The sequence below is a fragment of the Elgaria multicarinata genome, chromosome 23, assembly GCF_023053635.1.
Source record: "Elgaria multicarinata webbii isolate HBS135686 ecotype San Diego chromosome 23, rElgMul1.1.pri, whole genome shotgun sequence".
Lineage (NCBI taxonomy): Eukaryota > Metazoa > Chordata > Lepidosauria > Squamata > Anguidae > Elgaria > Elgaria multicarinata.
The window spans coordinates 4,529,361-4,543,650 of NC_086193.1; the positions used below are offsets into that span (position 1 = coordinate 4,529,361).

A 14,290-nucleotide genomic window follows, 5' to 3' on the forward strand; every position below is an offset into this window, starting at 1 on the left:
GATCAGTTGAAGTTGTTCATTCTACGTATTAAAGGCATTTTTTCTCTGTTTCATGCTGTGTCCTAAATTCCTCCTTGCCTCTCTGCCCTCTGTCAGTTTACAGGCCTGGTGCAGGACGCTCAATTTCTGGCTTAAAGCTTTTAAAACTTGATGTTGTTCAGACTTTATACTGTTAGTTTTACCCTACCCTGTGCCTGCTTACCCTACCCTGTGCCTGTTGGCATTCTTTTCCCCTCCTTATTGTTTTACTATGATTTTATTAGATTGTAAGCCTATGCGGCAGGGCCTTGCTATTTACTGTTTTACTCTGTACAGTACCATGTACATTGATGGTGCTATATAAAATAATAATAATAATAATAATAATAATAATAATAATAATAATAATAATAATAATAATAACTAAACTCGTATTGGTTTTCTCCACTTGGTTCTGCAGGATTCCCATGAAAGTCCTTGTTTGAAGGACACCACTTTAAAGCTTTATTCTTTTGGCCTCTCACTGCAACAGTTATTAATTCTGAGGTTTAGTAAAGCAAAAAATCTTATCAGACATTGCCTCCATGATATTAAAAAGGACTGCTGGATCAGACCAAGGGTCCTTCTAGTCCAGCACTCTGCTCACACAGGCCGTTGCTAGACGAGGGTTTAGCCCGGGCTGAAACCCAGGCCGTAGCTAGACCTAAGGTTTATCCCTGGATCGTCCAGGGGCCAAACCTGTTCATCTAGGTGACACACAGGGGATCCAGTGCTCAGGCGGGGCGAACCCTGGATGATCCCAGGATAAACCTTAGGTCTAGCTGTGGCCCATGGCTCACTGCTGTGCATGCAGATGACACACAGGGGATCCCAGAGTCAGGCCAGGCTAAACCCTCCCTTGACCCGGGATAACCAGATCCACTTTTGGCACGGTTTTTCCACAGCCCCGGGCTGAGCCCGGGGCTGCGGAAAGTCTAGCAGGTTCCGCAGCTTTTCCTGGCTATGTGGCTTACTCGCGAGTAGCTGGGAGAAGCCGCGCAGTGCTCCATAGGAGTGCTGGGGGCAAGGGAATTGTGGGGGTGGAGAGATGTGGCCCAAGGGGGTCAAGCAGATGGGCAGGTGAGCGGGGGGGCGAGGGGGGCAAGCAGATGAGCGAGCAGGCGAGCAGGGGGGAGCAGACTGGCGAGCGGGGGGGCATCAGACATTGTGGGGGGAAATTGGGGGCAGGGGGGAGTGGGGAACCCTTTATTTTTTTAAAAAAAGCCTTACCTTTTCATTGGTCACGTTCCTGCACACATAGCCCCTTTAATTTTTAAAAAAATGGCCGACGCGACGGGGCTTTTCCTTACCCCGTCGCATGTTATGTCTAGCTAGGGGCGACGGCTCACGCTAGCTGCAGCGCGGCCTCGCCCCGACTCCCAACCGGATTACCAGGTAGGTCTAGCAAGGCCCCCAGCGGCCAACCAGCTGTTGACCCATAAGCAGGGCAATTGCTTATGGGTCCGTTAAAAAACATGAGAAGGAATGTGTATTAATTTTGGCACATGTGCTTGATGGAAGTTTTTAGAATGTCGCCTGGATAGCTTCAGTCAATGGTAATCTCACTTTTATTCTTCGTATGTTATATTTGAAATGCAAAGCCCTGAGGCTGATGAAAAGAAAGGAATATGGTTAACTGTGGCCTTAGCTAGACCTAAGGTTTATCTCGGGATCATCCTGGGGTCGTCCCTGCCTGCTCCCGGGATCCCCTGTGTGTCATTTACATGAACAGGGATGACCTCGGGACGAACCTGGGATAAACCAGAGGTCTAGCTAAGGCCTGTGTCAGTGTCTCTGTGTGTGCATGAAATAGAGGTAGGGAGTCAAGAGCAGAATCCAGATTTCTTTGCGTATTCTTGATTATTTGGACTGATGGTGACTTTGGCCAGATGGTTTGAACCAGATGGTCCTTATCATCCTCCAAGTCTCAGCAGTTTAATTGGGATCCCTGCCCTTCCTCCCAATGTCAATCTCATTGCAGGATATCATTCAGGTACTACCAGCAAATACCAGCTTTGGCATTTGCCACCAAAGAGCTCAACAAGGATCCGACTCTCCTACCCAACATCACGCTCGGCTTCCGCATCTATGACCACAGGAACATTGCCAGATGGATCTACACAAACACCCTCGCTCTGCTCTCCACTCGGGGGCAAATGGCTCCCAATTATAAATGCGACAGGAAGGATAAATTGCTCTCTGTTTTTGGAGGTTTTGACTCTGACTCCTCAAGGCAGATGGCCTCCATCTTGGGCATTCTTAAGATTCCACAGGTAAGGATTTACAAGTGAGCATTTTCAATGGAGGCCCAGCAGGACTCAGGAACTGGAGGTGCAAAGACCAACCCAGTAACAATGCAGTGGGTGTGTGGCGTCACTCTGTCGCTGTGATTCTGTGTGGGGAAAAAAATGCATTTTCTTCCAACTTCAGCCATAACCTTGGGGATAATCTGGAATGAGATATCTCAGGAGGGTTTTGCATGACCAATCCCAGCAATGGGTCTTTTATGTAAAGAAAGATTTTCATTTGGGGAAACAACGAAGATGCTAGAAATACCTTAAAGACTCACAGACTAAACAAGTTGGTAAAAGACTCCTTCTTATTCTTGCTGCAAATGACTAACACAGTTACCTCTTTGGGGACTGGGTGAAGTCCCTCTGCCCCACTACAATATAGGGTCTGCCAGAGTTTTATGTCCAGTGCTGTGGACATAATATATATATTCTTAAGCGAGGCATTTGAAAAAGTGACTCATCTCATTCTGATTAGCAAGGTAGATGGATCTACAGCTGCCTGGAGAATTGTACTCAAAGAGTGGCTGCCAAGGGTCCTTCATCAAACTGAACGAAGTATTGAGTAGGATATCAAATCTGCAGATGACACCAAATTGGGTGGGACAGCTTAAACCTTAGAATCCAGGGGGAAAATTCAAAATGATCTGGATAGGTTAGAAAACTGGGCAGAACTAACAGCATGAAAGTGAACAGAGCCTGACTTGACTGAGGACCTTGCTAGACCTACCTGATAATCCGTCTGGGAGGCGGGGCGAAGTTCTTCATTTAGGAAAGCAAAATCAAATGCACAAGTATAAAATGGGGGATACCTGCCTAGGCAATAGTACATGCCAAAAAGGATCTTGCAGTTATCGTAAAGATGATACAAGTCAGCAGTGAGATGTGGCTGCAAAAAAGGCATATTGAATTTTAGCTTGCACCAATAGAAGGACAATCTCAAAATCGTAGGAAGTAAGAGTTTCACTCTTCTCTGCCCGGGTGGGACCTCAGCTCCAACGCTACGACCAGTTCCTGAAAATGCATTTTAAGAAGGATTCGGATAACTTGGAATGAGTTCAGAGAACGGGAACAAAAAATATCAGGGAACTAGAAAGTAAGTCCTACAAGGAAAGATTGCAGGAACTGGGTATGTTTAGCCTTGACAACTGATGGGGGATATGATAGCACTTTTCAAGTACCTAAGGTGTTGTCCCACAGAAAAGGGCTGCAAACTGTTCATCATCCAAGGCTCTAAAATATGAGTTAACATGCTTAATTTACAGGAAGGCTGATTTCAGTGGGACATCAAGAGGGAGGGGGGACAAGCATCTGTCGGGGATGCTTTAGGGTGGATTCCTGCATTGAGCAGGGGGTTGGACTCGATGGCCTTAGAGGCCCCTTCCAACTCTACGATTCTATGATTCTCGATCATCCCAGAGTGCAGGACACAGAATAATGGGCTCAAGTTACAGGACGTCAGATTCTGGCTGGACATCAGGAAAAACGTCCTGACTGTTAGAGCAGTACGACAATGGAACCAGTTACCTAGGGAGGTTGTGAGCTGTCCCACGCTAGAGGCCTCCAAGAGGCAGCTGGACAACCATCTGTCAGGGATGCTTTAGGGTGGATTCGTGCATTGAGCAGGGGGTTGGACTCGATGGCCTTGTAGGCCCCTTCCAACTCTGCTATTCTATGATTCTATGATAATCCTAAGTGTCAGAGGAATCAGCCCGTGTATCTGCCTAGGGAGGATGGGGGACTCTCCATCCCCGGAGTTGTTCAAGCAAAGACTGGACAGCCATTTTTCAGGGATGCTTAAAGTGGATCCATGTACAGAGCAGGGAGTTGAACTCAATGGCCTAAATGCCCCCTTCCAACTCCATGATACTTTGATTCTAAGGACTGGGATACATTTCCGTATGAAATTACTTCTCTTTTGGACAACTGTGTCGGGGTTACCTCCATGACAGCCCTGACTTTTGGGGTGATGGCCTTGATATCACCACACAGCTTCAGCTTATATGCAGAAACTATTCTTCAACTTTTCTTTCAGGATATCTTTTCATGTATCTGAAATAGGCCATTGGAGTCCAGCAAAGCTTATGCCATTAAAAAAAAAAGTATTAGTCCTTCAAGTGCCAGAAAACTTGTTGTTTTTGCTACACCAGACTAACAGGAATTCGTCTCTGGAAATTCCTTCCTTCAGCTTGGTTATGGCTTGTCCAACTCTATTCAGAGAGAGGAAGGGGTATTTCCTTCCTTCTACCAGATGGATCCCAATGAACAAAATCAATATGTGGGCTTAGTCCGGCTGCTCCTGCATTTCCAGTGGAACTGGATTGGGTTGGTTTCCTACAGTGATGACAGAGGTGAAACTTTCATGCAGACACTGATGCCAATGCTCAAGGAGAAGAGCATCTGTCTGGCCTTCTCTAAAATGGTGTACCCTGCTGACAATGTCCTCATGATGGAGAAACAAATGGTTTCGATGTATATTATGAGTTCTTGGGTTAAGTCCTACGTTATTATTCTCTTTGGGAAGGGACAACTTATAGCGATATTCCGTTATCTGCAACAGGCCCATACCTCATTAAGGAAGGTCTGGATAGTGACATCCCATTTTGAAACTGCTACAAAGGGGTCCCAACACCGCTGGCAACATCTAAAACCTTTCCATGGTGCTCTGAACTTCAGAGTACACACAAGGAATGTGCCAGGATTCAAGCATTTTCTCCGTGCTCTAGATCCATTAGAACCACAAGGAGACGTCTTCCTTCGCAACTGGTGGAAAAAGGCATTTGATTGTCAATTTCAGAAATCAAGCCAAACGTTTCACAAGAAAAAAGAGAAATGCACTGGGAAAGAGAGTCTAAAGAAACTCCCAGGCCAACGGTTCGAAATGAGCATGACCAGTCGCAGCTACAGCATCTACAATGTTGTCTATTCTGTAGGACATGCGTTACATGCTGCGTCCTTACCGGGATCAAAATGTGCAATGACAGGCGAGGCAAAGAGGCTTTTGAATGTCCAGCCATGGCAGGTAATGTTCTAATTAAGACATGGCAATGTCATTAAAAATGCTTTGGAGATGTTTAAAGATCATATCCTAGAAGTAAGGAGTGAGTTTTGGAGAAGTCCTATTAATCCATTCCAAAGAATCCAAGAATGAAGTATTGGGGTTGTGGTAGACAGCTCAATGAAATAATAATAATAATAATAATAATAATAATAATAATAATAATAATAATAATAATAATAATATTTCTTACCTGCCTCTCCCTCTGGATCGAGGCAGTGGACAATACAAATACAAAATACCATAAAGTGCATATAATTGATTAAAAACATACATTATTTAAAGGCTTCACATTATTAAAAAGGCATCTTAAAATTCCACTGGATAGGCCTGTCGGAAGAGATCAGTCTTTATGGCTTTCTTAAATTCCGGAAGACTGTTAAGTTGAAAAAACTCTCCCGGCCAGCCATTCCACAGTCTGGGAGTGTCAACACATTGTGTGGCTGCTGTACAAAAGGTAAACTCCATGTTAGGCATTATAAGAAAAGGAAATCTGAACTCCTGGTGGTGAATTTTGAGAGGTCTGGGGAAAATATTGTCAAAAAAACACCCCCTCAGCAGGCTGCACCCCAAAAAATTAAGGTGCTGGAAATAAAGCATGAACAATAAGTACAAGATGACTCCTGCAGTGACTATGGAGCATAAACAAGGCAAAGAAGCTAATGTTCACCCTTTTGGTGCTCCAGAAGGACACCATTTCATTTTCATATAGAACATTTATTTTTACTGAATTAGATGATTGTGGGGACTGCATGCAGCTGCTTGACCGAGTGTTGCCCACCTCTAAACTAAACAGTGGAGTACAGATAAATGCAATCTCCTTCCTTGATGACCATCACCATACATTAGAAGACAATCGATGGCACAGTGACATCCTGTTTGCTCAGAGTCTCTTCCATTTCAGATCCTTGCTTCATTGAGGAATGTCCGGTTTAACAACAGTGCTGGAGATGAAATCTCTTTAGCAGGAAATGGCAGGAGATATGATATCCTGAACTGGATCTTCCTTCCAAATGAATCTTTTGATCCTGTGGTCGTTGGATGGATAGACCCAGGAGCTCCCTCAAGCAAAGACTTCACCTTGAACTCAGAAGCAATCATATGGGCTACAGAGGTGAGGTTGAAGTGAACTTTCTGCAGTCATGCAAGAAATACAGAATACCGTAGCTTCCAAATCATGTGAGGTACTGGTTCCTCTCTATTCGGCCCTGGTTAGGCCTCATCTAGAGTATTGTGTCCAGTTCTGGGCTCCACAATTCAAGAAGGACGCAGACAAGCTGGAGCGTGTTCAGAGGAGGGCAACCAGGATGATCAGGGGTCTGGAAACAAAGCCCTATGAGGAGAGACTGAAAGAACTGGGCATGTTTAGCCTGGAGAAGAGAAGATTGAGGGGAGACATGAGAGCACTCTTCAAATACTTAAAAGGTTGTCACACAGAGGAGGGCCAGGATCTCTTCTCGATCCTCCCAGACTGCAGGACACGGAATAACGGGCTCAAGTTAAAGGAAGCCAGATTCCAGCTGGACATCAGGAAAAACTTCTTGACTGTTAGAGCAGTGCGACAATGGAATCAGTTACCTAGGGAGGTGGTGGGCTCTCCCACACTAGAGGCCTTCAAGGGGCAGCTGGACAAGCATCTGTCGGGGATGCTTTAGGGTGGATTCCTGCACTGAGCAGGGGGTTGGACTCGATGGCCTTGTAGGCCCCTTCCAACTCTGCTATTCTATGATTCTATGTATGTATGTATTACATTTATATACCACCCCATAGCTGAAGCTCTCTGGGCAGTTTACAACATTGGGAAATTCCACTGGTTATCTCCAAGTCCCGTCCTCCCAGTGCCTGTCATGTGGGAAACCTCAACTACTCCTCTCTTCACTTTTAGAAGGTGCCCTTTGCCAGGTGTGTGGAGAGGTGCTCTCCAGGGTACAGGAGAAGAGTTCCAGAGGGGAAGCCGGTTTGCTGCTACAGATGTGATCGCTGTCCAGAAGGGACTATTTCTAACCAGACAGGTAGATACCTTCTTTAACTGCAGAACATACCTGGACAAGAATGGGATAGGAAAGATGCAGATTTTGGATGAATCCCTCAACAACCTATTAACCACCATAGCTTAGCATGACATCTGAACAGGATCTATTCTGTCCATCAGCCTCTGCACAGACAGATATGTACTTATTTCTTTGCTCACTGCAGATATGCAGATATCGGTTCATTTTCAAGTTACAGAATTGGGTCCCCCTTCCTCCTGCGGGATATTGCACGTGGGGTTGGTAGAGGGGGCAGGCATGTCCCTTTGCTTTTAAAATGCTTTGCTCTTTTTCAGACAGTCTTCGTAAATATGTCGGTGAAACCGAAAGAGAAGGCAATCAAAGGGTGCAATACATTGCAGAACGGATAATTCAGTATCTGTCTTTGTAGGCTGAACTGGACACCAGAAAAAGAACGTGTGTCATGTCAGAGATACTTCACTCGATAGTTGGTCTCCTTTGTAACAATCGTGTGACATAATACTACACACCAATCCCACACAGATTGTGTTTTTTTGTGTGATTGTGCCTTTTGTACCTCATTCCCCATCCATTCTACCAGTCTCTGTCCAGGGATGGGGTGGGAAGGTGGGTTGGCTCATATTCTGAAGAATAGGATATTTCTGTATTCATTTGCTCATTCATTGAGGCATGAATGTGTTACTACACACACACAAAACTGGAGTGATCTTTGAGAGATTTCAGTAGCATTTGTACATTCCAGATGCAGATCATTGTGTCCCATGTCCAGAAGATCAACATCCAAACAGGAACCAAAACCAGTGCGTCCCCAAGAAGATCCACTTCCTTTCCCATCAGGAGACACTGGGTTCCATTTTAGCTTCTTTGGTGCTTTTTCTCACTTTGATCACATCTCTAGTGCTGGCAACCTTCATTAAACACTGTGACACACCCATCGTCAAAGCCAACAACCGAGACCTCACCTACGTCCTCCTCGTCTCCCTCCTGCTCTGCTTCCTCTGCTCCTTCCTGTTCATCGGACGACCCACAAAGGTCACTTGTCTTCTCCAACAAGCTGCTTTTAGCTTCACCTTCTCTGTTGCGGTTTCGTCTATCTTGGCCAAAACTGTCACAGTGGTTCTGGCCTTCATGGCCACCAAGCCAGGAAACATGGCAAGGAAACTCTTGGGGAGACAACTGCCTAATTACATTGTCCTGGCCTGTCCCCTCATTCAAGCTATTATCTGTGCTGTCTGGCTGGTTACTTCCCCTCCATTCCCAAACTTAGATTTCATCTCTTTAGATAGGGAGATCATAGTGGAATGTAATGAAGGATCGGTCACCATGTTCTACACTGTTTTGGGCTACATGGGTTTCCTTTCCTTTATTAGCTTTGTGGTAGCTTACCTAGCACGGAAATTGCCTGACAGCTTCAATGAAGCCAAGTTCATCACCTTCAGCATGCTGGTGTTTTGCAGCGTTTGGGTCTCCTTTGTGCCCACTTACCTGAGCACCAAGGGGAAGTCCATGGTGGCCGTGGAGGTCTTCTCCATCCTGGCCTCTGGTGCTGGTCTCCTGGGTTGCATCTTTTCCCCCAAATGCTACATTATTGTGCTGAGGCCTAATCTCAACAGCAAAGATCATCTCATGAGGAAAACCAATCATGAAATGTAACACTTTGTTGTCTATTCTGCTAACTCAGTTGCCAATCAATCTAACAATCAATCCAGATTTCCAATCAAATTGGGCTGCAGAGAGGAGCCGGCTGAAGGATCCAACAGTTAAGCCCTTTCCAGAAATGTCCCCCAGGCAAAAAGACATACATGTGGAAGAGGATGCCATGAGCAATCTCTGTCTCACCAGCCTTGGCAGATCCTATGTGGCAGATCTCTGTGCCCCATCCTTGGCCCAGATAATTCCTTTCCTGGCTGTCTTGATATCATCAAATCACAGACTCAGGAGGGACCTTGGATGTCATCTAGTCCAACCCCGGCACAATGCACACTCTGAATACAGGATGCAGCTACAGCATCCCTCAGAGGTAGCTGACCAGCCTCTGCTTAAAAAGTCCAGTGGACCCACCCCTCTCCAAAGGCATCTCTTCCAATCAAAGTCCAGCTGACAAGCAATTAAGTTCAATGCCTGCTCTGATATATAACCAACTTGAAACTCAGTTCACTTAAGTATGAGCAAAGTCGAATGTCTAATATTATTTTATTTAAAGCCTGTTGCTGAACATCAGGAGAGTTCTGCTGGATCACACCAAGGGTCCATCAAAGACATTCTCACTCAAGCATGCCTTTGCTATGGAAGCTGGTCTGTCGGGTTGGGTGATGTTTTTATTCTTCTATTGATGTCCCCATAACTGTGTTTTTAATTAATTAGTTGTATGATTGTTTCGATTCTGTTTTTTCTCTATATTTTGACTTTCCTTGTTGTTAGCCCCCTTGACTCCCATTTCCTGGTAGAAAGCTGGGCTGTAAATTAAACAAACAAATTATATCTATCCTAACCCCTTGAACCAAATCAAAAAAAGTTTTGTTTTTGTCTTCCCCCCCCCCCCAACCTCCTTTCCTCCAACTTTTCTTTCATGATGGCAGGATAGCAATGGTGCAGCTAGGAAATTTTAGACCCTGACTTATGGGGCTCCCTCTTCACACAACTGTGAGCATTTCTTCTGCTCTGAAGCACACAGCTCACAATTCTTTCATCGTCTCTTTCTGCATTCAGGGTATCTTGGAGCAGAGCTTAGGAACCGCTTTCAGTCCAAGGGCCGAATTCAATTTATGACAAACTTTTGTGGGGAGGGGGGCAAAGGGCAAGGGGGCATGGCTAAAGACAAAAGGGGGTGTCGCCAAAGGTAAATGAGGTGGGGTGTAAAATTCAATCCCCTCCCAGCCTATTTTATCTTAATGCTCTCCTGCCATCTTCTTTTCTTATGGAGAGAGCCAAGCCCCACATGTCCTCCAGGGGAAATTCTCAGAGAAAGGGGCTGGGAGCAGCTTGAGGCCCTCGCTTGGTTTTGAGGGGATAAGAATAGCCTCTAAGAAATGTCACTATTACAGAAAGAAAGAAAATAAAAAGACTGAGTAGTAGGGCATCTCATCAGGCACCAGGAAAGGTGTTGGAGGGAGCCATGGTTCCCACGGGTGCCCCACTGCCTGCCCCTGTCCTATCCTGATTGATGCTGGCTCTCCTGGGTTTCAGACATGATCCTTGCACGGATAGTGTAGGAAAATTGGTTTGGGAGACAGATTTGAAGATACAGATAGGACAGCAGAGTTGGGAAGGACTATGGAGACAGAGAGTGTTGAGAAATATGGGGAGACATTGAGGGTCTCATTATGGGGAGACATTGAGGGGAGACATGATAGCACTCTTCAAATACTTAAAAGGTTGTCACACAGAGGAGGGCCAGGATCTCTTCTCGATCCTCCCAGAGTGCAGGACACGGAATAACGGGCTCAAATTAAAGGAAGCCAGATTCCGGCTGGACATCAGGAAAAACTTCCTGACTGTTAGAGCAGTGCGACGGTGGAATCAGCTACCTAGGGAGGTTGTGGGCTCTCCCACACTAGAGGCCTTCAAGAGGCAGCTGGACAACCATCTGTCAGGGATGCTTTAGGGTGGATTCCTGCATTAAGCAGGGGGTTGGACTCGATGGCCTTGTAGGCCCCTTCCAACTCTGCTATTCTATGATTCTATGATTCTATGTCAGAAAGGATAAAGGAGAATTATTATAAAATTTTATGGAGGTGGTACCTAACTCCGGTTAGATTAAACAAGATTAATAATCAGCATTCGGCAGATTGTTGGAGGGCCTGTGTTGAAAAAGGAACGTATCTACATATGTGGTGGGATTGTAAATATGTGCAAAAGTTGTGGAAGATGGTGTTCTTCGAGATTGAGCAGATTGTTGGAATGAAAATAGAAGATACACCAAGGATTGCATTACTCTCACTGCAAGAAGATCTTAAATGTAGTAAAGAAATTAAGGAACTGATAACGAATTTGCTGACGGCTGCAAGGTTAACCGTAGCTAGGAACTGGAAGACTCAAGGAGATTATTGTATTGAAGAATGGTATAAAGAAGTGTGGGGTATTGCTATTAATGATAAATGGACATGTAATATTAAAATGAAAAGAGGTATAGTAAAAACGAATGATTTTGAGGGAATTTGGAAAAAGTTCCTAGTATTTGTGTTTTCTAAGGGAAGCGGGAAACCACCAACAGAAGAAACTATGAGTTTTTGGAAACAGGAATGAGATCCCGAGGTGGGGGGGTGCACTTTTATGTTGAGTATGAATATGTTTAATAGACTAAGCTTGAATATATGATATAAATGCTATTTTACAGGAATTGGGGCCTTCTGATTTAGGCTTACCTTCCGCGTGATAACTTTAGTGGTAGCCAGGAATCTCATTTGGCTATTGTGTGATGAACCTCGTCCAGCAATGGGGTATTGTCTAAGAAAATATTTCAGATTGGGGGAAATAATAAAGACTCCTGTGACACTGTGGGGACTCAGAAACAAGCAAGGTGCTACAGATGTCCATTTTCTTCTTCTTCTTTGCTGCCATCAATGAAAGCAGCTCCCTTGCGGGGATTGGGAGAAGCACCCCAATATAAAATCTGTCCGTCTTTTATCTATTGAGCTCTCATTGGCTATGTGTCCTTATGGTCATAGGTCACTTCCAACATCAGAACCAGTATGCCTTTGTATACCAGTTAGTGGGAACATGACTCATGTTCTCCTTCTGCAATCGCCACAGCCACCTGGTTGACCATTGTGGGAACAGAACACCAGACTAGATGGACCCTTCAGCTGATCCAAAATGGCCCATGTTTCAGCCACATGCCTTAGGCTTTAAACAGATGATGATGATGATGATTGGACTTGGGACACTGCTAGAGTTTTTATTAAGTCCCACTAACATCGGCCACAGCTAGACCTAAGGTTTATCCTGGGATCATCCAGGGTTTTTAGCTTTTCTATGGTAAGCTTTAAGCATACCAAATTTGAATTGGATTGGATCATCCGTTGATTTTTTATGATTTTTTTTACATTTCCCCCCATTATTATTATTATTATTATTATTATTATTATTATTAATTTATTTATATAGCACCATCAATGTAAATGGTGCTGTACAGAGTAAAACAGTAAATAGCAAGACCCTGCCGCATAGGCTTACAATCTAATAAAATCCTAATAAAACAATAAGGAGGGGAAGAGAATGCAAACAGGCACAGGGTAGGGTAAACAGGCACTGGGTAGGGTAAAACTAACGTATAAAGTCAGAACAAAATCAAGTTTTAAAAGCTTTAGGAAAAAGAAAAGTTTTTAGCTGAGCTTTAAAAGCTGCGATTGAACTTGTAGTTCGCAAATGTTCTGGAAGAGCGTTCCAGGCGTAAGGGGCAGCAGAAGAAAATGGACGAAGCCGAGCAAGGGAAGTGGAGACCCTTGGGCAGGCGAGAAACATGGCATCAGAGAAGCGAAGAGCACGAGCGGGGCAATAGTGTGAGATGAGAGAGGAGAGATAGGAAGGAGCTAGAAAGTGAAAAGCTTTGTAGGTCAACAGGAGAAGTTTATATTGGATTCTGGAGTGAATTGGAAGCCAATGAAGAGATTTCAGAAGTGGAGTAACATGGTCAGAGCGGCGAGCCAAGAAGATGATCTTAGCAGCAGAGTGGTGAACAGAAACCTTTTTAGGGGTGACGTCAACACTAAGCGGGGTGGAACCTTGAAGGCTTGAAGATTATTTATAGATATTTATGTCTAGATATCCATCTTTAAAAGGGATGTCTTCCTTCTGGATAGCACTTCATACATCTGACTTTGGGTGTCTTAGTACAGGGAACTCTATGCTATTCGTTAAAGGTCCACACAATTCTGACACAAGAAACTGACAGGGAATTCCTTTCTTCAGCTTGGTTTTGGCTTGCTCCATGACGTTCAGGGAGAGGAAGGGGAATTTCCTTCCTTCTTCCAGATTGATCGCAGTGGAATTCATGAGTTTACAATCTTAGTGCAGCTGCTCCTGTATTTCCAATGGAACTGGATTGGGCTGATTGCTCCCAGTGATGATCAAGGTGAAACATTCATCCGGACACTGATACTAATGCTCCAGCAGAAAGACATCTGTGTGGCCTTCGCAGATATGTTCAAGCCAACGGATCTGCTTTATAAGCTTCAAGTGCAAACAGGCACAGTTCCAAATTCTTGGTTTGAGCCCCAAGTGATCCTTGCACTTGCGATGCCCGCTTTTGTAGAACAATTCATTCGCTTGTTGGCTGCCCACGAAGAAAAGACCAAGTCCCCATTTGGGAAGGTTTGGATCCTGACAGGCCATCCCCCAATTCCTGGGATACCATCACCCTTGGCCCCAGGGCAATTAAAAACCACCCACGGTGCTTTACAAGTCAGTGTCCATATGAGAGATGTGCCAGAATTCAAGCAATTTATCTTGGCTTTAGATCCATTCCAACCGCAAGGAGACATCTTCCTCCATGACTGGTGGGAAGTGGCATTTGACTGTCAGTTTCTGAGACCAGGCCAACCCTTCCAATCGGGACAGAGAACATGCACAGGGAAGGAGAATCTAGCAGATCTGCTGAAGTTCAAGTTGGGAAACACCATGTTTGACTCTAGCTACAGAATCTACAATGGCATCTATTCCGTGGCACATGCTCTAGATGTTGTGTCCTCATCAGGAACCAGCCATAGAGTGAGAGAAGGAGTCAGGAGGCTTCTGGATATCCAACCTTGGCAGGTAATGTCCTGCTTCAGATTTCGCAATCTTATGAACGGTGCCTTGGCGATGTCTCAAAGGTCTGATCCTGGAGGCAAAGGGTGAGCCTTGGAGGAGGGGGTGCAGTTCACTCTAAAGCTCCAAGCAAACACATTCCCCATGAGTACTTTTCCATGCCT

The 14,290-nt window shown here is 44.9% G+C and overlaps 1 protein-coding gene across 1 annotated transcript; it reads left to right on the top strand.

Annotated features, from left to right (window-relative positions):
* The first annotated feature begins 1,066 nt into the window (after nucleotides 1–1,066).
* Nucleotides 1,067–9,032, top strand: LOC134413188 (vomeronasal type-2 receptor 26-like). The gene is made up of 4 exons (XM_063147317.1): nucleotides 1,067–1,098; nucleotides 2,000–2,291; nucleotides 7,253–7,379; nucleotides 8,122–9,032. Exons 1-4 carry the CDS (start codon nucleotides 1,067–1,069, stop codon nucleotides 9,030–9,032), a joined length of 1,362 nt encoding a protein of 453 aa, XP_063003387.1.
* The last annotated feature ends 5,258 nt before the right edge of the window (nucleotides 9,033–14,290 follow it).

Coding starts and splice junctions, on each gene's coding strand:
- LOC134413188 (XM_063147317.1), top strand. CDS start 1,067: ATGTGGCCCAAGGGGGTCAAGCAGATGGGCAG. Junction 1,099..1,999: donor GGGGTCAAGCAGATGGGCAG/GTGAGCGGGGGG, acceptor ATCTCATTGCAG/GATATCATTCAGGTACTACC. Junction 7,380..8,121: donor GACTATTTCTAACCAGACAG/GTAGATACCTTC, acceptor TGTACATTCCAG/ATGCAGATCATTGTGTCCCA.